This window comes from Canis lupus, chromosome 5 (genome assembly GCF_003254725.2).
Source record: "Canis lupus dingo isolate Sandy chromosome 5, ASM325472v2, whole genome shotgun sequence".
Taxonomy (NCBI): Eukaryota; Metazoa; Chordata; class Mammalia; order Carnivora; family Canidae; genus Canis; species Canis lupus.
The window spans coordinates 53,071,671-53,098,200 of NC_064247.1; the positions used below are offsets into that span (position 1 = coordinate 53,071,671).

The 26,530-nt window shown below is 45.3% G+C and overlaps 1 protein-coding gene across 2 annotated transcripts in view; it reads left to right on the forward strand.

Moving 5' to 3' along the window:
* The window catches only part of PLPP3 (phospholipid phosphatase 3), an 81,918-nt gene that overhangs the window by 23,655 nt on the left and 31,733 nt on the right, over positions 1–26,530 (forward strand). For both annotated transcript variants that reach the window (XM_025427767.3, XM_025427766.3), the window contains exon 2: positions 17,699–17,856. In XM_025427767.3, the coding sequence (XP_025283552.1) occupies positions 17,699–17,856 (158 nt within the window). The remainder of the gene's footprint in view (positions 1–17,698; positions 17,857–26,530) is intronic.

Here is a 26,530-nt window from a genome sequence, read left to right on the forward strand (position 1 = left end):
TTCCTTGATTTGAATATGATTAGTGTGAGACAATATTTGATGATGGTTATTAATTGCTAAATTTAACTGACCAGTTGAAACCTGTGTAATCACTTAAAAATGAAGTACAGTACACTCTGCTTTGTTAAAACTTTGTATTGTTCTACAGTGTTTGTTAAGCCGGTTGCATTCTTATTTGAAGTACCCGGGAATATAGCACCCTCTAGGCTCTGGGGTGTCCCAGTGATTCTCTACTGGTTGGGTCATGTTTCAGAGTAAAACCAATCGATATTACATATTAGTCCTCGGTTTTTATCTTGTTTCTTTATCTTTTATGTAAATTCCCTTTAGTTTTTTGTTCTCCTCCTGTGGTACAATGGCAAGCTATGTGTACACGTGCGTGCATACTACACACCCCACACACATTGTTTTTACAAGAAAAATAACATTTATTCAGTGATATCTAATATGTGGTTCATACTCAAAATTGCATAGTAGTCCCAATATCTCTTTTATAGATTTTTTTGATCCAGGATCTAATCAAGTTCCACTCATTGTATTTGATACTGTGTCTTTAGTCTCCTTTATCTGAAACAGATTCTCATGTGTAAATATATAAAACGTTGAGTTTATTGAAGGGTTCTGGCCAATTGTTTTACAGAATGTCCCATACTTTGGGTTTTTCTGTTTCCTTATTACTAATTTAGTTAGACAAGTTTGGCATGAATATCACATACACACCGGTAGGCCCCAGGGAAGGCCAGAGCTGGTATAACGATACCCAGTTAACATAGTCAGCTGGGCCATGGTCCCTAGGGTGTGATGTGGACAAGAAATACAAGGCCCTGTTGGAGCTCTTGAGCAGAGGGGGTTGTGTGGTACCCGCTCGGCCTTCTCCATGAAGCAGGAGTGGAAATGGCACTTAGTTTCAGGCCTGCCTGAAACTGAGGCCTGTACGTAGTGACCTCTGGGGTTGTGCAGTACGTAGATACTTGTGTCCCTGTCTTACTGAGTGCACTCTGGCAGACTACTACTCTTTTTCTTAACTTCCTTGCTTGAAATTTTAAAAAGGGTTTGATCTGCAATCACTGTGTATCTCCTATTGCTGTCACGTCTGTACTTTGTCCATGGTGGGCACACAATAAATATTTATTGGGAAAAAGTGAATGATGAGAAAGTGGACAAATAGTCTCCATGGAGATGGAAGCTGTCAATATGAAGTGAAGGTCCAAGGAAATCCTGAGGGACACCCCGTTTAGCCCACCATGAAATGCTAAGAAAATCCTGGCTTAACTTTCCTTTAGCTGGAAATAATCAAACGTTGAAAAGACACTGCTGTTTTAGAAAACTCTACATATATTGTTGCCCTTGGCTGCTTTAAAGGAAATGAAGAGCTCCCACATGGGGGCAAAGAGCTACCCTAATCATCTTTCTTCATTCTGATGTATTTTGGAGGGAGGACCATGACCAACAACTGCTTGCATGAATTGAGCACACTTTATGTATTGTACTGTCTCTCTCAACGTCACAGTTAAGCCCTCAAGATTGGCTTAGTTAGCTCCATTTTACAGATGGCCTTAGAGACGTTAGCAGCTTGCCCAGTGTCACAGGACCAAAAAGAGCCAGATGCAAGCTTCAAATGCAAACTGAATCAACCCCCAGGCCTGTGCTTTTTCTGACAGTCCATACTCTCACGCACTGGTGTCTCATAAAAAAGCCAAAGCCTCGGTAACTTTCATGGTCCATTTCAGTAACCAGACATGAGGTAAACGATGCATTTCTTTGTGGGCCAAGAGATACACCTGTCTCTCTCCTTCCTACAGAAGACACCCCATCCCATCGTCGTAATAGTAATGGTTACCGAGCATGTCTGTGTGCTGGGTATTGTATTAGAATCTTTGCTCCTGGGATCTTGTTCTTCTCACATCACCGGAGAGGTGAACTGACTTGGTTAAGGTGGAGACGAGACCTAGGTGGGGCTGACTCTAAAATCAACGTGGCTAGAGCTACACCAAGCCATTGGTACTTCATCTGCCCATGGATGAAGTGCTTCTCATCCACCTGGAGGTGTGCCCCCTGAGAGTGCTGTGTATTAGGACAGCCAGGAGTCTGAACAGGCAGGCTGCAGTGATCGGTTTCAGAGGAGTGGTTCAAGCAAGGAGGGAAGTAGCCCCAGACTCTCCTGGAGTGCGGGTAGTGTTTATTTGAGTTGTGCGGGCCAGGGCCTAGCGTGGCGTCAAGGCTGTGGGAGGCCTTAATACATCTTATTCAGGGTTGATGGGGATGTGTCTAAAAAATGCAGAAGGGCTTTTCCTCGGGAAGGTGGTTGGTCACACCTCAGTTAGCAGGGAGCTTTATTTCTGTGGGTCCTTTGCCACCGTCTACCCTAGACATAGTCCTTTATTTTGAGTCTCTGCTGTATAGCCAGCACTGCCGAGGGTAAGTAAAAAAATGCTGCTTTCTGCTGGCTAAGAAGCAAGTCTTGTTTGAAAGCCGTATACATGAAACATAATGTTAGAGCCCGTTAGAGATCACTTAGGCTGACTTTTCTGCAGAGAGTGTTCTGGAGAACTCTGGTTCTTCCAGCTTGTACATCTCCCTTTGAAACTCAGCAGTGAACTTTGATGGAGTCTCCAGGGAAAGGGTTCATGCTACGCATGCTTTGGGATATGACCACACAGTCCAATTTCCTCTCTTTTATAGATAAGGAGGCTCAGTGAAGAACAGGGACTTTAAGTGGAGAACATTATCCAGGCTTGGGCTCCGAAACCCAGCCTAGGGCTTTGTCTGCTGCACAGGGACCCACCCTGTTTCTGGCTTCAGTCTTGGCCGTCCTAAGGCCCATATTTTCTCCTGTATCTTGAAACCATATGTTTCTCCGGCTTTTTTCCCCCTTTTAAGATAGGCCTCTGACGTTGGGTGTCTGAAATCCTTCTGTTTCCTATTGGGTGCCCATCTTGGCAAAGATACTATAAAGTGAAATCCACCATAAGGCAGAAGAGAAATGAGGAAGGAAGAGCTGCAATTTTGCAATCTCATGGGATCCATAGGTAAGAAAGACCAGCTTTTCTGCTGGGATGTTGCTGCATCCCTAGACAGGGAGCTCTTCTGAGGGAAGGAACCCTGTTTTCCTCGTCTCAGCATTTCCTGTCTCTAGCACACAATAGGTGCGGCAGTAAACATTTGATATTCAGTGTGGTGTAAAATCAGGTTAATTTGGTGGAAGTATATATAAGTTTCATGTTATGTATATTATGCATCCATTTTTTTAAAAGCCCTTGAATTCAAAACTGAAATTATGTTTACTTTTTAGAGCAGTGACTCCCAAATCTCCAGGGAATAGAATCATTTTAAAAGGCTTGTTAGGATGGAGAATTCTCAGGCCCTTGTCCTGGGAATTCTGATTGAGTTATTAAAGCAGGTCTGGGTAGTGCCTGGAATGTGTTTTTTTTAATGAGTGCCCCTGATGATTTTCATGATTGGCCAAATCCAAAAGTCACTGTCTAGAGAATAATCCTCGTTCAATGCCCAATTTTACCCTTAAAGACAGACATGAAAATAAGCACTAGCCTTCAGGCCTAGAACCTCGAAACAAAGTGTGCTGAGAAATAGGGACAGGTTATATACAGAACAATGGGCCAGTATACCTGGTGTCAGATTGAGAGGGGGAGATAGAGAGAAATGATTTGGAACCCTAATTAGACCTGCTCCCCAGTTCTCAAACCTGCAGCTCTAAGCCCCCTGCTAATTGGCAGTCCCTTAATAGATTAGGAGTTGGCATCGGGCTTGCATGTTATTATAAACCACACACAGAAAAACCCAGTGGCTGAGGAACTCCTGCCAAACCCAGGCCTGGGTTTTTGTGAGGCTTTTGAAGTGCACTGGTCTTTCAGGATTTTGTATAGTCAGTGTACTGAAAGGCATCAAACCATTCCTTTGGATGGGATTTGTGAAGGGCCAGTTTGTTGAATAATTAATTCCCTGAGACCCATTCTGTCATCTTGATGGACAAGCAGGAGCCCATCCACAGTTTTGCTCTCAGAGGTACAGGGAGCAGGATAGGAGAGATTATTTTCCTGCACTTGGCAGTCTGTACCCTCCCTTTAGGCTGGGGGCGGGGTGTGTGGAAAGACCTGAGAGTGCATGTGTGCCGGGCCGGACCCAGCTCTTTGACACCCCCATACACCCTGTCTCAGGAAATCATCACAGCCCTTCTTCCACACTGGGCCTCGTTTGGCCGAGGAGGACACCAAGGTCCTTAGGATTCATGAGTCTTGGGGTCCCACTGCCACAACCAGAGAAGGGAGGAACTCATGCTAGGTCAGCTAATTCCAAACGGTCACAAAACGCGACCAAACCTCAAAAATCAAAGTTTTGATTTTCCTTGGAGCTCAGATGATTAAGATGAGTTGGGAAACGGTTTTCTGCTATTGACATCATGTGCCAGGGAAACAAACGTGTTTGCACCCGTGGGTAACATAAACATTGCGAGCGCTCCCCTGCCCCCTGAAATTCTAGAACAGGATCTCTACTCCGGGGTGAGGCTGCCCATTACAGACAGCCACCTCGTGCAGGGGGGTGAGCTGCTGGAGAAGGTAGCTGTGCAAGGGTGCCCGGGGGCCTGTTCCAGGCTGCCAAAGGCACAGTCCGGTATCCCCAGGCCTCTGAGCCATCCCTGGGGCCTCCCTCTCTGCTCTTGTCTGCCCAGTTAGGTTCCAGTGAGGGGCCTTCTACTTCTTTCCAAGTCCATTTCCACAAAGGGAGAGCTGTAGTTGGAGGCCGAGATTTCCATGAAAACCTTCCAGTTTTCAGGCAAACATACCAGGCAGCTCTCATGGCAATACCATGGTGAAGGGGAATAATGTTATTTGGCATTTCGCCCTTAAAAAAAATGTATGTGTGTGGGGGGTGGGGTGGGTAGAGAGGATGTGGGGAGGATGGGCAAAGAGAACAGTGGGGGCTTTGTAATTTACCGCTCTGGAGAGGTCAGGTGGGCTGGGCCAGCAGGGGAGGCGGGGTGCAGAGAAGGCCTGAACCCCCCCTTGGGCCCCTGCTACCTTCTCCTCCAATGCCTGATTCACACATTCAGAGAGGTCGTGAGGGGAAAGTTGAGGAGTTTTTTATGTTTTTATTTGGAAGAAGGCCTCTAGACATTTTGTCCCTCTGAGGGAAGCTGGCTCCTTGCTGCTTTGCAAGGATTAAGGGCCTGGCTTCCAGTACCATTGAAGAAAACATCCCAGGAACTACCCTTTTCTCTCAACAGCTGAAAAATGCATCACAGAGCAGTGGCTTCCTGGAGAGTTTTGGCAAAAGAGTTTCCCTCTGGAACAATAGGGTTCCTATAGCAAACCACCTAGGTTTTTTTTCTTTTTTTTTTTTTCTTTTTTCCCTGCAGCTTGTTCTCCTGTATCTGAACACCCAGATTTTGTTATCCCCATCCTGGTGGGGGGAAGGGGAGGGCTCCCAGAGCAACTGAGGGTGGCCCCAGAGCATCAGGATTTCTAACTACAGAGAGCCAGCCAGTTTACCAGAGGCACCCCTTCTCCGTCTAGGCAAACATCTACAGATAGAGGCAACACCGTGCTGCCCAGACCTGTGGAGAGTCAGCCCGACCCAGTGGCAGCTCTGCTCTGCGGCCTTACCTCTGATCTTCATTCAGCCTGGGCCTTTGCAAAATCTAGCTGTACTGCTTACCTGGAAAGGATCAGCAGGAGGAATAAAAGAGGCCCCGCTGTAAAGCGCCTAGAATAGTGTCTGGTTTGCTGCAGGAGCTGATGCTAATTCCCACCTGCCTCCAACCCACACCACGTTTTTGCTGTTAACCGACTTCTTTGACAGAGCCAAGAGCTGCTGATCACTAATTTAGTTTGTATCTGCAGGTCTGCAGATTCATGGATGTTTCCAAAGCTGTTCTTTATGAATGAGCACCTTTGACTTCTGGAGGGCTCTGCTTGGCCATCTCTCTTCCCAGGCTTAAAAGAACCTAGTGTGCTGCTCAGTTCCCCCAGTGGGGAGAGCATGCAGGTGGCGATGCCTATCCGTCTGCTCTATAAGGACGCCCTGGGAATGAGCCTGCAGTTTTTTTGTTTAAAGATTTTATTTATTTATTCCTGAGAGACACAGAGAGAGAGAGAGAGACAGAGACACAGGTAGAGGGAGAAGCAGGCTCCATGCAGGGAGCCTGACGTGGGACTTGATCCTCGGTCTCCAGGATCAGGCCCTGGGCTGAAGGCAGCGCTAAACCACTGAGCCACCCGGGCTGCCCCTGCAGTTTGTTTATAAAATGCTGAGGCTAAAGGTGAAAACTCCTAAATTAGAGACATTCACAAGACACCTGATAAAACCGCCTCTTTCATTTTGCACATGAAGAAACGGAGCCCGAGAGAACAGAAGTGTGACTATATGGTTAGTTTGCCATGGAACTAACACTGATGAATACGAGTCATTAGTGTTGTCAGTTAGTATTGGTTGGTATTTGTTTTTTAGGTTGCCTTGCCAAAAGAAACTCCACTAACACTCCCACACTTGCTTGTATTGTGTTCTTCGTGATAGCAGGCATCTCTTCACTGAATCAGAAACTAGTGTGGAAATCATTTTCCTCTCCAGGACATTGGCTGAACTGACCCAGCTCGGGCTACCTGAGACTTCATTATTCAGTAGGTGAAAGGTTGCCTGATTCACTGGGATAAACACACACACTGTGGAATGATCCTAACACATCTATTTGGATTCAGCCTATTTCAGTTGGTAGTAATCCTAGTGATGATTAAACTGGAAACCTTTGTCACCAGGGAAGGCGTTTCTTATGGAGTGAACAAAAGTTTTAGCTGCCAGTTTGCCCATTTTAGCATCTTTTCATCATTAGGAGGTGGATGGGCTCCCTCAAACTCCTTTTCTCCTTTTCCTTAGGGCTAAAAGTTGGGTAGGGGATGAGGGTGGGCTACAGGAGCACTTTTGTGAATTGCTTTTTAGGGGAAATCTTTCCAGGTCTGGATTTTTATTTTACTGCTTTTATTTGTAAAAAAATTTCTTGTATAGCCTTAACTACGTTGTTGGCATTCAAATGATTGCAAGGAATCTTTGAAATGCATTTGCTGGGTTAGTCCATAAACTGCCACTACATCCCTGCTGGTGGCCCAGTCATGCGCTAACACGCGTCCTCGGTGCTCCCTGAGCATTTTTGAAATGCCTCCCTGGATGGTCCTGTCCCGCTGCATCATGGGTAGCTGTCCCCAGAGTCTGTGTTCTTAGAGGGCAGGGACCACATCTATAAATTCCTGTAGCCCCTAATTCTCCCAGTGAGGACTCTCCTTCAAAGCGGTCTTTTACTCCTTCACTTTCTTGCCACTCAATGCAACTTGGAAAACTCGGTGGGGCATACACCAAGCCTCAGATGTTGGGGAGAGAAGTTTGACTTGTACTTTAATCAGGTATTTTGTAATGCCATTCACTCCCTGGATACTCCTAAAACGAAAATGTAGCCTGCAAGTACAGCACCTAGAGAGGAAATATACTACAAATTAAAAAGTGATTAGTGAGCATTTAGGCAGAAGGTCAAAGGGATTATTTTGGACTTCAAACTTGCCAGCTTTCAGGGCTTGTATTCAGTTACAAAATTGCATCCCCGAATTATTTGTGCAGGTGGCAGCCGTCAGATTTGAAGAAGGTTTCTGGGTTTTACAAAAAGAACCTCGACAGGCTGGGGATGGGGAGTGTGCTCCTGGCGTGGGGGTTGTCTTGTCCCCGGCCCGCTGGAACTGCCCCAGCTTTACTTAGCTCGAGTGACAGCCCTTATCTGAGCCGACACAGCCGTGTCCAGGTGAGTTGGCCACTTTCTAGAGGAAACCAGTCAAGCCGGCTGATTGGCATCATGTGAATAGCTGGAGAGTAGATTTTCAGAGTGGGAGGGCAGAGAACTAACCTTGGTTAAATCCCGGCCCTGTGATAGGTCATCCCCGCAGCTCATCAAAGTGGATATTTGGTGTCCTCTTTATCAAGGGGAGGCGCTCTGAGAAGTTAAGCTGATGGTTGCATAGATGTTAAGTGGCAAAACTGGTTTTCAAACCCAGATCAAAGTTGCCTTCTTGAGATTTGTGCTCTTCCTCTGCCTGGGAGCTTTCCCCTGGGCAGCGGTTCCCCAGAGGATCGCAGGAAGTGGGTCAGGGCTGTGCCGAAATGGATCTCTTAGCCCTTGGGACAGCTGAAGCACTGAGCAGCAGCCTGCTCAGCTACCTGGGGGGGCCCTACAAAGGACTTGCCGATGGTTTCACTACATGAAAAAGATTGGGAAACTGAGAATTCAGAGTCTCAGCAGTCATCCAGCCCAACAGTACCCGTCTGAGACTTGAAACTGGCTAGGTGCCCTGTAATAGTTCCTCATGGTTTTGTCTGCTCTTTGTGAGACGTGTGGTGGTGCGTTGCTTTGGGGTATTGTGTTAGGAAAACAGGAGTTGAGGGGATCCCTGGGTGGCTCAGCAGTTTAGCGCCTGCCTTTGGCCCAAGGCCTGATCCTGGAGTCCCAGCATCAAGTCCCACATAGGGCTCCCTGCATGGAGCCTACCTCTCCCTCTGCCTCTCTCTCTCTCTCTCTGTGTCTCTCTGAGCCACGTTGTCTGGATTTTAGTTTGTTTCCTGTATACATTTATCCAATATCCATTTGTGGGGCACCCACTTAGTCCTAGGAATTACTCTTTGTGCTGGACACCCAGATATGTATAAAATATGGACCCTTTTCTGAAGAGACTATCAGTTAGTGTAGAGGACTTACAGAAAAAGGTATATACAGTGCTAGGGTATGATGGATAAGTCCTTGGATTTATAGTTGAACACAGGTAGGCTTAAGGTTAAAACAAATATATATACTCATGCATATACCCATGTCCCATGAGGCCATTACCTACAACAGAGGACATTGTTGAAGCAAGAGTTAGTTATTTCTATTTTGATGGGTTCATCCAAGGATTTCCGTATTTTCTAGAGCAGTGGTGAAAAAAGCAAAATGTCTACAGGGGCCAGGTAGGTAACATAAATGATGGAAGCACACCAGGCATAGGAAAATCAACAGTACATGCTCAGTGACAGTGAAAACTGACCTGCAGCCTGGAGGTCAGGGTGATGACAGGGAATGGTGCAGAACGCATGTAGCCACAGTTTGTACTGCCTGCATTGCCAAATAGCGTTAGAACCGGTTCAAGAACCGGAAATCTAGATGCTATGTGAGATCCCCTGTCATTAAATGGTAACAACCAATGTTAAGAACTATAAGCAGTGGATGGCCAAATAGAACATCTTTGTGGGCTAGGTTGTGTGTGAGCGTTTGGCCTTTGACCTAGATCGGCCCATGTAGCTCAGTAGGTTATCTTGGGGTGCCCTGGTGGCCTTGGACTGTGTACCAGCATGATTTTGTTCTCACAGCATCTCCAATAACGTTCCAGCTCTTCATTTTTGGCACCGCGTCTGGCTCCAGTCTTGCCTTTTGACTATCTTGAACTTTGGCCTTCCCTGGTATCTGATGTCCTGCCCGTCCACGTGTTGTTTATTTTACCGCCATGTGAATGTGGTGTTTGTGTACACCTGGGTGGCATAGCTTGGGTGGACCATGTACGCTGACGGATGTATGTTTAACTCTTTGGGAAAATGAAAAGAAAAAATTGTTCCCCCTTACAGACTTACCTCCCATCAGCCTTATATGATCTTTTGACAATGCATGGTAGGATTCCTGCCATGATATTTCTTTTCTACGCAGGGTGCCAGGTCCTGCTAACCACTGTTGAAGCCCCTTCTATTTATACAATCCCAAGAAGTCCCTCGAATTATAGGATTTTATGAGCGTGCTTCCCCCATGGGATCAGATTGCATTTGGGAAGGAGTTGGCAGGCCTCAGCTGCTTGAGTGAGCTTTTGACTGAACTCTCATCACATCTTATACCTGCTTAAAAGCTTTCAGTGGCTTCCTGTCACATACAGGAGCAGGAGCTAATATTTACGGAGCCAGGCAATTGGGTATTTTATAAACTGTGTCTCACTCACAATCAACTCTGTACCTTGGGAATTACTGTACAAAGTCCTGTTGTACGTTGATGAAACTCAGAGAGGTAAGGTGACTTGCCTAAGGTCATACAGTAAGCGTGGCAGGTGATAGAAGTAGGACATATAATCCTATCTCCCTGACGCTGAAGTTCATGGATAAGTCAAAAAAAGTAACTCTGCCAGAGTGGCTAACATGGCTCAGTGAGTCCTTTGTAGGAGATATTTATGTCTTGAAAGACAGATAGGAGTTTGCCAGTGGTACTTCAATCTAGATATTAAGACATTCCATGGAGTTGTTAGGAAAATTGAATGTGATTCTTTACGTAAGAGCTATAAAACCCAATGCAACATTGGGATTCTTGCTGCGTCCTAGCTTTGGGCTGCCGTATTGGAAATAAACAACATTTGGGACATCAGGGAGACTGAGGCAGTAGAGTAGCTGGATCTATATAAATCCATCTCAACATCTAAGGAGGAACCTTGCTTTTTATCCTTGTTCAAGGTCCGCGTACACTTTTCCCAGAGCTAATATCTGCATAGACCTGGTTGCTGCGTGTACTTAGCAAGAAAGCCTAACTGGCATCATCTCTGAATGAACTTCAAGGTTCTCAGTATTCTATTATCTATCCTGGTTACACTGCTCTTAGCAGCAGCAGTGATAGATCATCTCTCTGACTCTCTCTTCTTGGGCCGTATACTAATTATTTTAGAGGATTGTTTTGAAAGTTACATCATTTGATGTATCCAGAGCTCCTGGCACCTACATAGTAGGTACCCAATACAAATTTGCTTATCCTTATTTAAAAGAGAGGTCAAGGGGATGCCTGGGTGGCTCAGTGGTTGGGCATCTTTGGCTCAGGTCATGATCCTGGGGTCCTGGGATCAAGTCTTGCATCAGGCTCCCTGCGTGGAGCCTGCTTCTCCCTCTGCCTGGGTCTCTGCCTCTCTGCGTGTCTCATGAATAAATGAATAAAATCTTTTTAAAAAAATTAAAAAAAAAAAAAAGAGGTCAAAAGAGGAAGGTAGGTGACCCAGTCTGACTTGAGGTAGAGGAATTGTAAGTCCTATTAGCTCTGTAGTTGTGTATTACTAGACATATCATGGCTACAAAAGAGGGCTGGGGCTCTCTTCGTGGAAGGTCTGAATCATGTGCAGTTGGCTGGTTTGTTCTTTAGTCCCTGGTGGATCTGACAGCCCTTTCAAAATCCAACTGGAAAGGCCAAAAACGGGCAGGACCTAGAGTTTTAAGGTGGCCCATGCTATTTTGGAGAGTAAAATGTTTTCTCTTTAAGCACTTTCAAGTAAGAAAGGCCATCCAAAGTTCTTTCCTACACCCACGATTAGACTAAAGACAGGTGTCCCTTTGTCATGGAACCTGAGACTTTCCAAAGTTGAGAAACTCAGAAACAGTGCAGTATCTTGATATTGTGTGTCCCCAGCACCCAATAGTGCCCTGTACTCACGAACTGTCCCTACATGTTTGTGGAATTGCACTCAAGGCCCAGGAGACCCAGGCACCAGGACTAGATCTGCCACTGATTTCTTCCGCCACGGAGTTGCTTTCTATGCTGACAACCTTCTTTTTGTAAAGAAGGGACCTCGACTTTCTAGTTTTGAAGAATGAGCATTTGTCAAAGAAAAACTCCTAGACCCCGAATATTGCCTGTTCACAGCAGCCAACAGCAAGTGTTTTTCATGGCAGCCCGTTTCAAAGGTGGGAAACGCCTTCATAGTAAACTTAGTTTTGTCTCTTCTGGATTGTATCCAGTATAAAAATCTGGACAAATATCGTAAACCAAAGAAAGTTTGCACACTTCTAAGACCAGTAGCAATTAATTACTTTAAATAGAAACCCTGTCACTTACAAGCAACATAAATATTTGTGTTTTGAACCTCTAAGTAGTAGTTGGGTTGACCATTCTGGCCTTAAATGATTTAAAAAAAAAAAGCAGTTGGTCATATTTTAACAGGGAATACATTTATAAAGAAAGGGAGGGTCAGGTCATGGAGTAAGAAAACATGAACCAAAAGACAGACAGACCTAGGTTCAAGTCCCAGTGACCAACTGACTCATGTGAGAACCTTGGACACATTACAAAACTTCTGGCCTCGGCTATCCGTTGGATACAAATGAAAATAAGAACGTGGAAGTTCAGATACATTAATTCCTAATTGGACTCTGAGTTTGAAATCAGAAGCCCCATGCCTTCCATCTGTATTTCTAACATCTGGTCCGTATTGGCACCATTTGCCAGCTTTGTGCTTTGGGTGAGCTGCTTCAAAACTTTCTGAGCCTCAGTCTGTCATTTGTAAAATGAGCAGAACAGTAGAGTCTGTACTGTAGGTAAGATGTCTAAAGTCCTGTTGTGGGGTTCTGCTCGCTGCCTGATTGGAGCAGTGAGTCTGTGCTTGAGACCCACACACGTTTTCTGCACCCACTGTTCTTCTGTGGGTAGGTGTGTAGGCTTTCTGCAGATATTCATTTATTTATTACTCTCACAGATTCTGGACTCTGCTTATTTTAAGGTAACTACAGATTGGATGAAGTAGAAAGCTGGACAACTCTGGGAAAGACGCTTGAAGGACTTGGTGTAGAGGAGCCATGAGCAGCCCCTCCCTGATGCTCTGCGTTGGGTCCTGCCAAAGCACGAAAATTTCTTATTCAGTCTCCCACCCCAGCTCTTTCCCTGACGCACACCACGGGCTCTCTAAAAAGCACTTTGAGAGCAGGAGGCTGTATTTAATTTTGTGCAAATGTGAAGCTGTGGCTGAAAGGAGCAAGGCTCTGGGGCTGGGTCACTTTGGTAACACTTCCCACATGACTTTATCAATGGGTGGGCCACAAAAACTTATCCTGTGTTTTTTTACACCCCACCCCCCAAACCACCCAACCTGCTCGAGTGTTAGTTTTTCAAAGCCCAAGGAGTTTCAAAGGCCCGAACCCAACACAGGGGCCTTTCTTCATGCTTTGATTTTCTGCCCATTAAGTGTTTGTCATTGAGTTCGTATTTCGCCTCCTCTGCAGCTTACACATCCCAAGAGGTCCCTGCAGGTATAGGAAGTTAATTGATCCTTGATTAAAAGAAGGAGAAATTCTTTGAGTTGGGGTCTAGAATCACCAGATGATATGTACACACACACACACACACACACACACACACACACACACACACATATTTTTTGGTTCTGCTTTGTAAGAAGCTGGTAATGCACCTTTCATTAGAGATAAATCTAAAGTCTAGGATATTGGCTTCAGAGTGTTGGTTAAATTAGATACTGAGCACATGTGTGCAATGTGGTGAATATTCAGTGAATAATCACCTGTGCTATTGCCTGGACTGTTCCGTATAAAGCATCTTCTTCAAAGGCCATGACATTTGCTGATCTGTAACTAATTTATCAATACTCATACAGGCTTCCTGCTCTGTTTTAAGTGACTTGCTCAACTTTAGAAAGCACCCGAAAGTCCGAGTGGCTCCAGTAAGTCACTTTTAATCCCTCAGAATCTTAGGGTGCCTGAATCTGCTCGTTGTTATGACTGTTCTCCTAGCAGCCCTTGGACCACTTGGAGGTTGGGACTTCCCTCGGCACAGTGGCCCAGTCAGTCCTGAGAACATAATAGACATGTGGGTTTGTCAGACAGCAGACATTTCTGTGGGGGATTCCTTAGCACAGTTTGGGCACGTAATGGTCGTTTGGTAAATGTTAGCTGCTATTGGGACGCCTGGGTGGCTCAGTGATTGAGCGCCTGGCTTCGGTTCAGGTCATGATCCTGGGGTCCTGGGATTGAATCCTGCATCAGGTCCCTTGCTCAGCAGGGAGCCTGCTTCTCCCTCTGCCTGTGTCTCTGCCTCTCTCTCTCTCTCTCTGTGTCTCTCATGAATAAATAAATACAAATCTTCTAAAAAATGTTAGCTACTGTTGTTGTCTGTGTTAGCTTCCCCTTTCTTCCTTTCATCGTATACTTACATGTCTCTTCTAGCTTTATAAGCCAAATTAAAAATCATATTCTGGTAGTGGCCATTGGTTTTGTTGACTGCTTTATTGAAATCCTGAAACTACACTGAGTCTCTTGAGTGTACTTGGTCCCTGGACCCCGGAAACCTCTTACTCATGTAAGGGTTCCCTCCAGCCTCCCATCCCACCCTCTGTGGGCCATCTTTAGTGTTCCCTATGCTCTATACATATGTCAGTCCTCATGTTTAGAAATATTTTAGTGCACTTGTTTTTGTAATTTTCTTAAAATACCATGAGCCTGTTGAGGACAGTTATTGTGATGTTGTCACCTGTAGATTCCCAGGCACTCGCACTGAAAATTTTCTTGAAATGAAGTGATCAGGGACCATGGTGGTTGGTAATAAAGATGGTGCCAGGTTGGAGATCCCACTCTGGAATAAAAAACAGCTTCTTTCCTGTGCCCTGGAGAGGCAAGGCATGGTGCTCTGTCTCTTGAGGACTAGCTGTCCTGTTGAGAAAATGCTCACGCTTTTCCAACCAACTGAAGGGAATCTGAGGTTACTCTCTTCTGGAGCAAAGTCAAGCCTAGACTGGCATCCCCCCCAATCATACCACAAGTTTGTAGGGGAGACAGAAAAAGCCATTGGGTTTTCCAAATGCTATCTCCATGCCTTTCAAGCAAATAAACAGAACATAATTCAGATCCAACCTCTTGTCTGTTTGTGGTCATCATCCATATAATCAGAACCGGAAACTCCCCAAGCCTTAGGCAAAGGAGGAAAAGAAAGGATTTGGATTGCTCCCAGATTAAGAGAGGGCAAAGAAACAGAATAAACAGATTTTCTTTACTAGCCTTCTCTGTGGGATTGTCCCCACCCCCTTCATCCTTTTAACATTTATTGAGTGTCCATAGTATGTGCCAGACTCCGTGTTGATGTGACCCAGTGCTATTGCTTGATTTCTTTTAACTAAGCAACTTCCTGTACTCATTTTCTCCCATTACACCTTCCCCTACTAGACTATAAGCTCCCTGAGGGCATGGTTTATGCCATCTTTGTATTCCTTGTACTTTATGTATGTAGTGAAGACTGCATAAATGTTTGTTGAATAAATGAATAGATTAATGTAGCAGCGTATCACATCGTCCCAGCAGTCCCCAAGCTAGGTCTCCTTCTTCCCATTGCACAGGTGAGAAGGGCGTTTTGGAGATGGCAAATAACTTGCTCAAGTAGCAGGGAACAGAATCGAGATCATTAACCCAGTTCTGTCTAACTCCACAGCTCTTTTATATGTGTTTTATTGTCCTTAGAAACATATGTTTTACAGGCCTATCATGTGAACACTATTAAAAATAGAAGTTGGGGCCTAAGAGTGTAGCACAAATGTAAGGCACTTGGGGTCTGTTCCCTTCCTGAGTTTATTAGCAACGCTTTGGCTCCCAGGCACCACAGAGGCTGTGGCCAGGCTCAGGCATGGAGCTCCACGTTTTATCACGACGTGTGGAACTTTAAAAGCGGACTATTAATATCATACTCCTGGCTTCTCGGCTACTTTCCATAGCCAACTTGGCCACATTTCAAAATGTTGAGTGGGAGAACGAAGATGGTTCAGGCTCATAGGATATTTTCTCTCTCCCAGTCCCCTCGCCCAAAGATCAGCTGACTACTCTTGTCTTTTCTACCCCACCACGTTTACACACTGCCTCCCCTTGCCCACTCCACTCCTTTGCAGAGACAGTCTCAAGAGCTAATGGTTCCTGCCTTCCAGGGCCCCTCTGTGTTTACTTTGAGAAGGTCAGGCACAATGCTGTGGTGTGTTGCTGTTTGTTTCTTTTCAAAGCACCAGTATGAATTTGATAAAGTAAATTGTTGTTCTAGCAGGAAGCAGTTAGGGGTCACAAAATAAATAGCCGTAGAATTCAAATAAATCCAAAGAATAAAACCAAATAAATCCATGTGTGTATGCACAGTGATACATAAATACACTTTTTTAGAAAGTGAGCATTTTTATCGCTGCTGGTCTGTACCAAAGTAATTGAAAAATTGTGGAGTTCATGGTACTTTTTTTTTTTTTTTTTTTTGGAGGTAGGCTGGGCCTTCGAGCAACATGACGGGAATTTAATTCTTTTTTGAAAAACATGAAAATGGAATTTTATCTTTTAAACAACCGCTTATCTTGGGATTTTTCAGCAAATGCAATTCACAGTTGGATGAAACCAATTTGCAAAGTTCAATTAGGGGATTCGAGCATTTGAGCATAACCTAATAGACTCTGAATGAGCTAAATATTCTCTTTAGTCTCTGTTCTCTTCACTTGAAGATGAATGAGGCCTGCTTAAATGATGATTTAACAGGACCTCTTCAGGTTGTTGGAAGACTCAACTCAAAAATGGCTATAAAGCATCTTCCACATTGCTGGTGGCTGTTACGTTAATGCTGGCTGTTAATAAGATAGTTTCCATGATCTTCCCTGGTCCTAACATTTGATGGCCCACCTTTTACTTTGTGCAGTGGCATTGCGGCTCAGTGTTGACCTTGGGTGGCAAGGGGAAGAAGAAGAGGTCTTCCAGTCTGAGAGGAGACTGTGATCCAAGACAGAGTCCCTGTGCACTGTTTCCTTGGAAGCGGTGTGCAGGAGGGCAGCAGACTGTGAGTCGGGAGAGGGGGAGGTCCAGGCCCTGGGGAACTCCAGAGGTCATACTTAGGGACTTTATCTCGTCTTGCACAGTGGGGAGTCGTTGACGAGGCCTAAGCAAGGCAGGGACGTGCTCTCGGTCAGGAAGTGAACTGGTTGATACGTGTGTGAGGCAATGAAGGCCAGGAGACTGATGTGGAGGCTGTTGGCAGTGACCAGGCAAGAGATATTGTAGGCCTTCGCTTTTTGCCTCAGCCTTAGGAGGAGCTTTTCCTGGCAGGTGATGGAATCCATTTGCCATGACCTTTAAGAGAATGGCATCTGAGCTAGCCCTGATAAACCAGCAGCAGCTGCCTGGTGCTCCCAGATGCCCTTGGGCTCTGCTCCAGGGCTACAGGCAGCAGGGCCCCACTCAGCTGCCTAGCCTTGTTAGGGACCCTTTGTGGAAGAAAAAGGTTGAAAAGGGCACCACTGAGCAGCTATGATGTGCCAGGCTGCATCATGCTAGAAGTTGTATGGTTCTCCTCTCCTTGTCCCCATGACTCATTTGTGAGGAAACTGAGGCTCCGGAAGCTGGAATTAGAACATTGCTAGGAAGTGGTGGATCTGAGATTCAAATTCAGGTTATCTGACTCCCGGGCCCTTCCCTGCTCCAAGCAACGGAGCCTTAGGATGAGCTTCTCCAAGGGGGTGGTGGTGATAACTAACACACTTGGAGAACCAGACATCATTAGACCTGAGGCTCTGTGGATAATTATTACAAATTAGGCTTATGTTTCAGCAAGGGGTGTGGCACAGTGGGAAGGCTCCTGGCCTGGCTCTTCCATTGTCCCCCTCGGCGTTCCTGGACAAGACTAGAGGATCATGCTGTGCTCCTATTGGGGGTGACCAGGAGGGACCAGGCATCGGGCATGCATGTACTGAGCGCTCTCTGTGGCCCAAAAGTCGCTACAAATGCACAGAATTACTGTCACTGTCAATGCTGTTATTTGGGAGTGGTCTTTGCTGTCCGTCAGTACTGCCTCCTTTTATTGATCTTTTCCCTTTGTCTCCCCTTTTTTTTTTCTTCGTGGTCCATGTGGCGGTTCCATCCTGAGCAGCTGGCTTGCCCTTCCTCATCATTGAGACAAGCACCATCAAGCCTTACCACCGAGGGTTTTATTGCAATGATGAGAGCATCAAGTATCCCCTGAAAATCGGTGAGACGATAAACGATGCCGTGCTCTGTGCTGTGGGGATTGTCATCGCCATCCTCGCGGTAAGCATCCGGGCTGCCTTGCTCAACCTGGCTCAGCGCCCCTGGATCGTATTTCAGAATATCCAAGCCAGCACAGGTTGGCAGATCAAGTAGAATTTGATTAATGCTGTTTATTTCATGTGGTTAGTATTATTACTAAAAGCGTTTTCAAATAATATACATGTATACACTGTAAGTATAATCTATATATGCACGTCTATACTAAGAGTATTATGAAAGTACGTGAAGCACCTCTCTAACATACTTTGTATACATGATCCTCACGACCATCTGGTGAATTCTAGATACTGTTCTTACCTTTCTTCTACAAATTAAGAAACTGAGGTCTGCGGAGCAGCAGAGTTAGTATTTGAACCCAGCTGCCCCTTTCCCCAGAGTCTCAGCTCTGAGCCATGAGGCTGAGCCCCAGAGGAGAGAGAGTTGCCATCAGGTGTCACAGGCATTTTCTGGGCTGTCTTCACACCATGGTGTGCTGCTATAACAGCACATGCCACTAGTATTCTCTGGCGTATCGTTCACTTCTCACATCCAGGGGCTGTGGTGGCAAAGTGAAAATAAAATGGGACTTGGAATCAAGAGACCGAGGTTCTAGACCTGGCACTCCACTGACAAGCTGTACATCCTTCAAACCAGGGATGACCATCTTGCTTCACAGTATTGCAATGAAGAGTAAAAGAGGTCATGAATATTGAAATTCTTTGCAAACTCCGAGTTGCTGAACAGGTTACTCAGGTGCAAGTATAAACATACAGATCTTCCCTTAAAGGAAAAGTCCTCACTGAGGATGCAAAAATGTGCCACAGACTTTGAGACAAAGTTCAGAGTTATTTTGAGCAATGGTCGCCTCGTGGAAAATGGGGTATGGCTCACTTGGGCTTTACTTGGAATGTCAGCACTCTGTTTTAGATGTGTCCACGTGGGGCAGCGGGGTTGGGGGAGAGAGTAGCTGATGGGAATCCAGTCTTGTAATTTGTGAGTTCTGCATTTTCACAGCTGTCCATTCTACACCTCCAGAATTTTCTGTTTGTTCTCTGCCCTTGAACTCCAGCCACGTGGGCATAAGGGATAGGCGTCATGTCCACCAAGATCATAAATTCTTTCTCTTAGATCCTTGAGTCATGTTTGTATTAGCCAGAACCTAGAAGCTTATCTTTGGCCTATATTAGAAGCCAAGAAGGAAGGAAGCTGAAGTTAAGAATACTACATGCAAGTTAAGTGCTAGTACCCTCATTATACAAATGGAAAACCAGAAGCTCAAGGGGGTTAAATGATATGCTCAAAGTCTACAGCAAGTAAAAACAGGGGCTCGAGCCTAGCTTATTCCTAGCTTATTTCAAAGCCCTCTTTTCCATTTTGCAGACTTGATTTCAAATTGAGAGTGGCTGTCCTATCCAAATTAACTGCTCAAGGTTTTGGCAGTTGGCTACTCTTGCCTATTCTGGATCAGATGCAAGCTGCTGATGGTACTGAACCACATTTCATGAAATTTTTCTTTTGACTTCCCCACTCTGGGGGTGGGTTGTAAACTCTGAGACCCCTCTTTGTTTTTTAATAACATCGTAAACCAGGCACACAATCAACAGTTTGAAATTGGGAAGGGGGATGGGGCCTAGTAGAATTCTTTCCAACCTTTAAAATGAAAACAGTCCATTTGGCAACTCTAGGAGTTTCTTAAAGGTGGACTGAGGATCTTTGTGTTCAGAAACTGAGAGATATAAAATCTAATTTTACTATTTGCTCCAAATTGACAGTGTGGGGCTGAGTGCTCCAGGAAGAATGGCTTTCCATGGAAAAGAAGTTTGTAATGGAAGGCAAATAGTTGTACAGTAACTTGTACTAAGGTTTGAACAGGTGTTTTTGACACTTGGAGGATCAGTTCATGGAGTGCTTCTAGGAAGCTGACTATAACTCAGGAGTGGTTATAAAAATAGCATAGGGACAGGGATGTCACGTGCCCTTTGCTCTCTCTACTTGCAATTAATATGGGCTTGCCTGGCATAGCGCAGTGGAGAGGGACCGTTCAGAGGCAGTGGCACCCTCAGCCACGTGAACCGAGTGAATCACAGCTCTTTCCAGCCCTTAGTTTCCTCGTCTGTGTTTGAATTCACTCATGGGGATTGCTCTGAGAATCAAATGCCATTACTTGTGGGAACAAGCTTTGTAGCACTGGGCTAAGTGGACATAGGGTGCTAAAGAAACTTCTGAGAGCTGTGCTTCTGGCCTGTTCTTCCTTCCTCAAGCAAAACTCCTGATCAGCAGCTCATTCCTTGCTGTTGGCCAAGACCAGCCCCCTCTTCCTCTTGAAATGCTAGCATTTCTGAGAAAAATCTGCTTTGAGGGGTTTAGTTTGGCTGGCTTTTCTCCTCATGTCATGTTGGTGTTTTAATTAAAATGCTCCTTGACCTCTCAGGTTTCCTTGAAATAGTCATGTGCCGTGGCCTTGGTTATAGGATGAGCCACAGCATTGCTTCCTTATCCCATACAATGTCAGCAAAATAGGTTTGGATAGTGCTTTCCTATAGTTCCAAAAAAAAAAAAAAAAAAAAGAGAGAGAGAGAGAAAGAAAGAAAGAGAAAGGAAGGAAAAGAAGAAAAGAAAAGAAAGAAAAAGAAAGAAAGGAAAGAAAGAAAGAAAAAAAAGAAAAGAAAAAAGAAAGAAAAGAAAAGAAAAAAGAAAAGAAAGAAAGAAAAGCAGGCAAGAAAATACCAAAATAATCGGTGTCCTTTGTTAGGTGCCCCTATGTGCCATAGAAGCCTATGAACCACATTCAAGCATTTCACCCTTGCAGAAACCCCAACAGTTAGGTAATCTTAAAGGTCTCGGTGTAGCATGGAGGTTGAAGGTAGAAACCCTGGAGCATATCTGAACTCCTGCTGTGGAATGTGTAGCAAGTTAATGAGCCCCATTGAGCTTCAGCAGGCTCATGTGTTAAATGGAGATGATATATGTAAAGTAACCCAGCACTTGGCACTTACAGTATACTCAATGAATGTTCACTGTTTCCATCATAAATGATAAGTAAACAGTCAAAAAGCGGTGAAATGACTTTGCCAAGACCTCATGTCTAATTAAAATTGAATCAGGAAAGGAGCTCCAGCTTTGGGACCCATCCTATCTCCCACTCTTTTCTTCTAGTTAGTTAAGTAAAATCCAGATCTCTTGACTCTCACTCCAGTGCTCTTTGCAAGAGGACTTCATGTCCAGATCCAGCAACCCCTGCATTTTGACTGGAGGCACGTGTGAGATGTGGGCTCATAATGAGCTCTGCTTACCCACTTACCTGCCGTCAAATATTAGAGTACTCATGGAAATAAGCAGAAGCAGAGGCCTCAGAGGAAAAATGAGTAATTCACTGTAGTGTACTCAATTCTGGAAAAGCTATATACGGCCTAAATTAAACAACAACAACACATTTCCCACTTTCCCATTATGACTGGTCATAGAGCCTGGCTGGCTCCATCCAGGATCTGCTTCTGATCAGAGGGCGTGAATGACAGGGAGGGTGGAGGGGGCTCCCGGGCTGGAAATCTAATCATCCTGCTACTTGCTGCTCAGGCCTTCTCCTGCCGACCTCAAGTTTGTTTAAAACAACAAGCGAAGCCTTGCCCGATGTGGATACCCTTGCTCTGGTTTGAGCGTCCCCACAACAAAGGAGTGGGGTGCTGGGGCCGTTTAGAGTGTGATGTGGATATGCAGATCATCAGAAGTTATGGAGAAAGCAGACACCTTTCTATGGCAGGAGATATGGAAAAATCTAGTCGTTTTGACTTCTTTTTCAGCTGTATCTCAGATTCTGGAATTATAGCATAATAGGAATTCTTTCCAAATCCACAAAGCAGTGGTTCCTATCCTGCCTTGTAAAGGTTTAATGACTCTAGCAGCAGTGAGATTAGGAGCAAAACCAGTAAAGTATCACCCCCTACCTAGCCTCCACTCACTTTGCCTTATACTGGACTGTGAAGAGTATTATGGGCGAAGATTTTAATATGGAAAAAATGTGTATTATTCATTTCAAATAAACATGGGCTCAGTGCTTGCCTTGGTCAGCCCCTGAAAGTGGTTTATATAGATTCTTAATATCTAGGAGTTGAAGTGTGGATGAGTTATGGGTGCATCCCCTTCTCCCTCTGGCCATATAAGTTCTACTTCTCAAAGATCTGTTGAATGTAACTTCATAATAAATATTCCTAACTAGAGAAGAAGCTCAGGCTTCGGCATCATCTGGTTCAGGTTCATGTCCCTAACTTTTGTGCTCATTCATTGCCCCACCCCTTGGAAAAGAACCGTACCTTTTCTGTTAATTGGTGACAGGAGCTCACAAACCCTGTAGGCTTTTTTTCTAGAGGTCATGTCAAGTGACATTATGTGTGTCATCGGCAAGAATCATCCTTTTCATTTCCCTCGTGTCCTACAGTCAACAAAGTCTGCGTCATGTGCACATTCCCTGACTTGCACCTGGTGGTGATTCTGGGAGGTGGATTGTTATAGCTAAGGCAATAGGATCAAGGATATTAAGTGACTTTCCCATAACTAATTAGTGGCAGGGCCAGACGAGGGGTCTTCTGATTCAAAGGCAAGGCTTTTCTTTTTTCTTTCTTTCTTTCTTTCTTTTTTTTTTCCCCCTCAATAATGGCACCACTTTTGCCTTGTAAAGCCTTCCTGCCTGCCTTTCACAATGACTTATCAAGCACCTCTGAGGTAGCAGGTGCTGGGGACCCGATGGTACACCTCTGTCCTAGTTTCATCTCAAGCAGACAAATAGTACCTTCCATACTTCTGTCCTGGCAACATGATCTGTGTCCGGCTCTTGTCTCCCCAGTCAGATAACAGGTTCCTAGAAGGCTGAGACCAGGCTTTTCCTCTTGCCCGTGGTAGGTATTAAATAAACCCCAGCAGACCTCTCTCTCTCCAGGAAACATTCCTTGGTTGCTTCCTCCCCTACCTTCCGAAGGGCCCTACCTTCCCTGGGCCCACCTCTGACTTTGCAGTTACTGTGTGGAACTGCCCTGTTTTTTTTTTTTTTTTTTTTTTTTTTTTTTTTTTTGCTTATCTGTTTTTTAGTTACTCCGAGAGCTGCAGCAGGGCCGGGGACCTGTCTGGTCTGATTTTGAATTGCGAGTGCAAGGCACAGACTGGGGTGCTCAATATGTATTTGTAAGAATCACAAGCCATACAGTTTGGGCAGAAAATTAAAAGCGTTAGGCCAGGAGATGTCAGAGGACCTACGCGGCAGGGAAACGTATCCCATTTGCTTCCCTAAGATCTTAAATAGGGTCCATGGTGCACATGGGACCATGCTGTGTAGCACACGCAGATTTCTTGCTGGAGAGACAAGAAGAGCTTAATACCTCCAAGGCTTGTTTATTCAGGATCGGGCTTCAGTGTGCCCACATCTGGACTTCATTACTTCCTCCTCAACCCCCCCGGCCCCAGCCCCCTTTATCTGAGAGAGCACTGCCAAGAAAACAAGGTTCCCCAAGATTACCTCCTCATTAAAGGTTAGGCCAGTTTTCAACTCTGAAAAAAAGTGAAGTGGGGCTGGCCCAGTGGTGCCTTGGTAGGAGACCCCGTCCCCCAGTTTACAATCCACTACATCTGTGCAATTACCAGGACCACCCACGGAGAGGGGCCACATGAATCCTTCAACTGTGCCGTTCCCTGATCAAATGGCCACAGAGTTCTTCTGAGACCTTCTTATCCCCGAGGGGATGGAGGGAGGGGGCATCTATTTGCCATTTTAAAACACAGGCTTTGGGATTAGGATCTAGGTCACACACACACACACACACACACACACACACACACAAAGACATCCAGCCCCTGGGAGAAGAAAGAGCTGCAGCAGTTCCTCTCAGTTCTATGTAGCTCTAAGGGCTTAATGACTACTTGGAAAATGTATCCAGTATGAAAATGGTTCTTACTTTATCCGTTTTAAGTGATAATGCTCTGGAGGCTGAGAAATCCATTCTGTGAGTCAGTGTATATTAGGGGATGGAGTAGAGAATCTGATTACATTTACAAGCTATCTAATGGGGTGGGAGGAGGCTAATGCCTTATCTTAAATCCTCTTTAATAATTGGATGAGGTAGGTATTATTTACCTTGTTTTACAAATGAGAGAGGGTGCGGAGGCTTATGAGGGAGAAGTGGTTAGTGCAAGGTTACTGTGTGGTGAATGTGAGGGAGCAGGAGTTAAAACCCAGGGCTCTCGGGCTTCAAAGCCCAGTGCTTGAACTGACATGTGTTGAAGGCCTGTTCGGTGCTAGGTGCTATGCAGAGTGCTCTTTATTTCATGAGCTATAAAGACTTGTAGTTTCTGGGCTTCTTTGGAGAACTCAGCGTATGGAGGAGCACAAAACATTTAGGCCACTGGGCAGATGACCGGCAAGGATCCTAAGATCGGCAGTGTGCAGTAGTGTTTTGCATGAAGTGGGTTTTGCAGAAGGCAGTAGCTTGCTGTAGGTGGCTGCTTGGTGAGGCCTCCTTTAGAACAAGCAGACATTGTGGTAGATTCCTCAGCCTACAGCTGGTATAGAAGACACAAGTACTACCCTGGGAGCTGATGGTCTAAATACAAGAATGACTGATTATTCTCAGGCAGACTGAGAAGTTGGTCAGAGAACATGAGGGGAGCCAGAGCTGAGAGCTTCAAGGACAAAATAGGCCAAAGGCAGCAGACGGGATGAGATATAAATAAAGTGCTGCTGTGGGAATTCAGAAGACCACTGAAGTTTTATTTTCATTGGTGAAGATTTCATCATTATTGCCATTGTCATCATTCATCAAGTACTAGTCCAGTTAATTATCACAATGGCCCTGGAGCTCTTGGTACTGGCATCATCCCCTCTTTACACATAAGGGAACTGAGAGTTACAGCACTCAGTCATCCAAGACCCATAAGTTAAAAGAGCCAGAACTTTAACCCCGTCCACGAGTTGACACTAGGAGTCTATATTGAAGGGCGCATAGGACTTTTATCTCATCGGATAGCCTGGCTTTCCAGGCAGAAGGGGTTGCTTCAGGGATGAGAGGCTGAAACAATGGAGTGTTTTCAGGAAATGTAAAGCAAACCTGTTTGGCTGGAGAAAGAGAGTATCAGGAAGTAGATAGAGATAAGGGAGAAAAAGATCACACTGAGATCCTGAAATTCCTTGACTGGTGACGAATTTTTACCCAAATTAATTGGCTAGAGATTGGTGAAAGTATGTGAAGCCAGCTTCATCAATTTTGCAGCCAGGGTGAGGATGAGGCCTGAATCTTGGTAGGGATAATTCAAGGGGATATGATGGGGAGAGATGGATGACAGACAGCTTGTGGAAGTAGGATGACCAGAATTAGATGACGGTGGGATAAGGAGGCGAGGAATCTATAGGGTCATGTCCTTGCAGCTCTATGGTGGAGACTCGAACAGAGATGAAGGGAAGAGCAGTGAGGTTTGAGACAGAAGTTGGAAGGAGTATGGTCTGAGACTGGGTTAGGTTGACATGCTAGTGTCACTGGTTGATAGCTAGTTGGGAAACTTGGCAGAAGATGGGAAGATGACTGATTGGAATAAGGGGTAAGTTGAAATGAGAGAGAGAGAGAGAGAGCGAGAAAGAGAGAGAGAGATGCCCCATTCTGAGAAGATGGGTGGTCATCTTCACAGAGGTAATAATTCAGACTGTTGAAGCAGCAGAGATCACACCAGAAAGGCAAGACTTCATCCCCAGTAAGACTCACATTTATCTTGGTAGAACTCTGAAGGGGGTCCACTGGAAGGAGAAAGGTGTTTGAGAAATAGGAAGAAAAGCACAGTGATGTGATATTCAGGCAGTTTAGGGAACTCAGTGTCAAGAGTAAGAGATGGGCAGCAGGCAGTACTGCAGAAAATACATTGAGGAGACCCTTGCACAGACAGACAGAGCTAGTCCTCTAGGAGTCCTGTGGCTGCGAGTCCTTGATGTTTGGGGAAATAATGATGTTTCATGCTTCAGACTGCCTTCTTCATAAAGCTTATGGGCTTTAGGCAGCTACCACAACTCATTTCAGCCATGAGTGACATGGTTCTCTCTAGCCTCTTTGCTGCCTATATTCTCGATATTGGAGTTTTGACTTACCCACAGAGCCAGGAACTCCACTGGTGGCCTTGGATAGAGCTCTGTCCTCATGGCCTCTCCCAGTCTGCAAGGCACTGATCTCCTGCCAAGAGGCTGAAGACAACCAAGCGGGACAAGCAGCAAAGATTAAATTTCTCATCAATTATTTCTAGTCACTAAAGATACTGCATTCTCTTGTCCTAGATGGACCATCCAGCTTCAAAGAAAATATACTCTGTCTCCATCCTTAGAAGCAGGACCCAGATACATTACATTTTTCCTTTTGCTTGGGACTGAGAAAAATGATTCCCCCTCCTTTATTGTCCATCATCCAGTGTGTGTTGGCTGAATCTATTCTGGACAGCAAGAAGTTCATTAGTCCGCATAAATGGAGATGCAGAAGAACAGCTTGGCACCAGGATCTGAGGTGTGCAAATGCCTGCCAAGAATATGCCACCTTACCAGGTGCTCTAGGAGCATCTGTCTCACTGGCCTCACAGATCCTGCTGCCTGTTAGGACTTCTAAGAGAGAGCCGGCTTGATGCTGTGGGACAGGGTACAAGAAGCAGAACAAAGTCCAGGCTGCCAGGACAGCCCTGC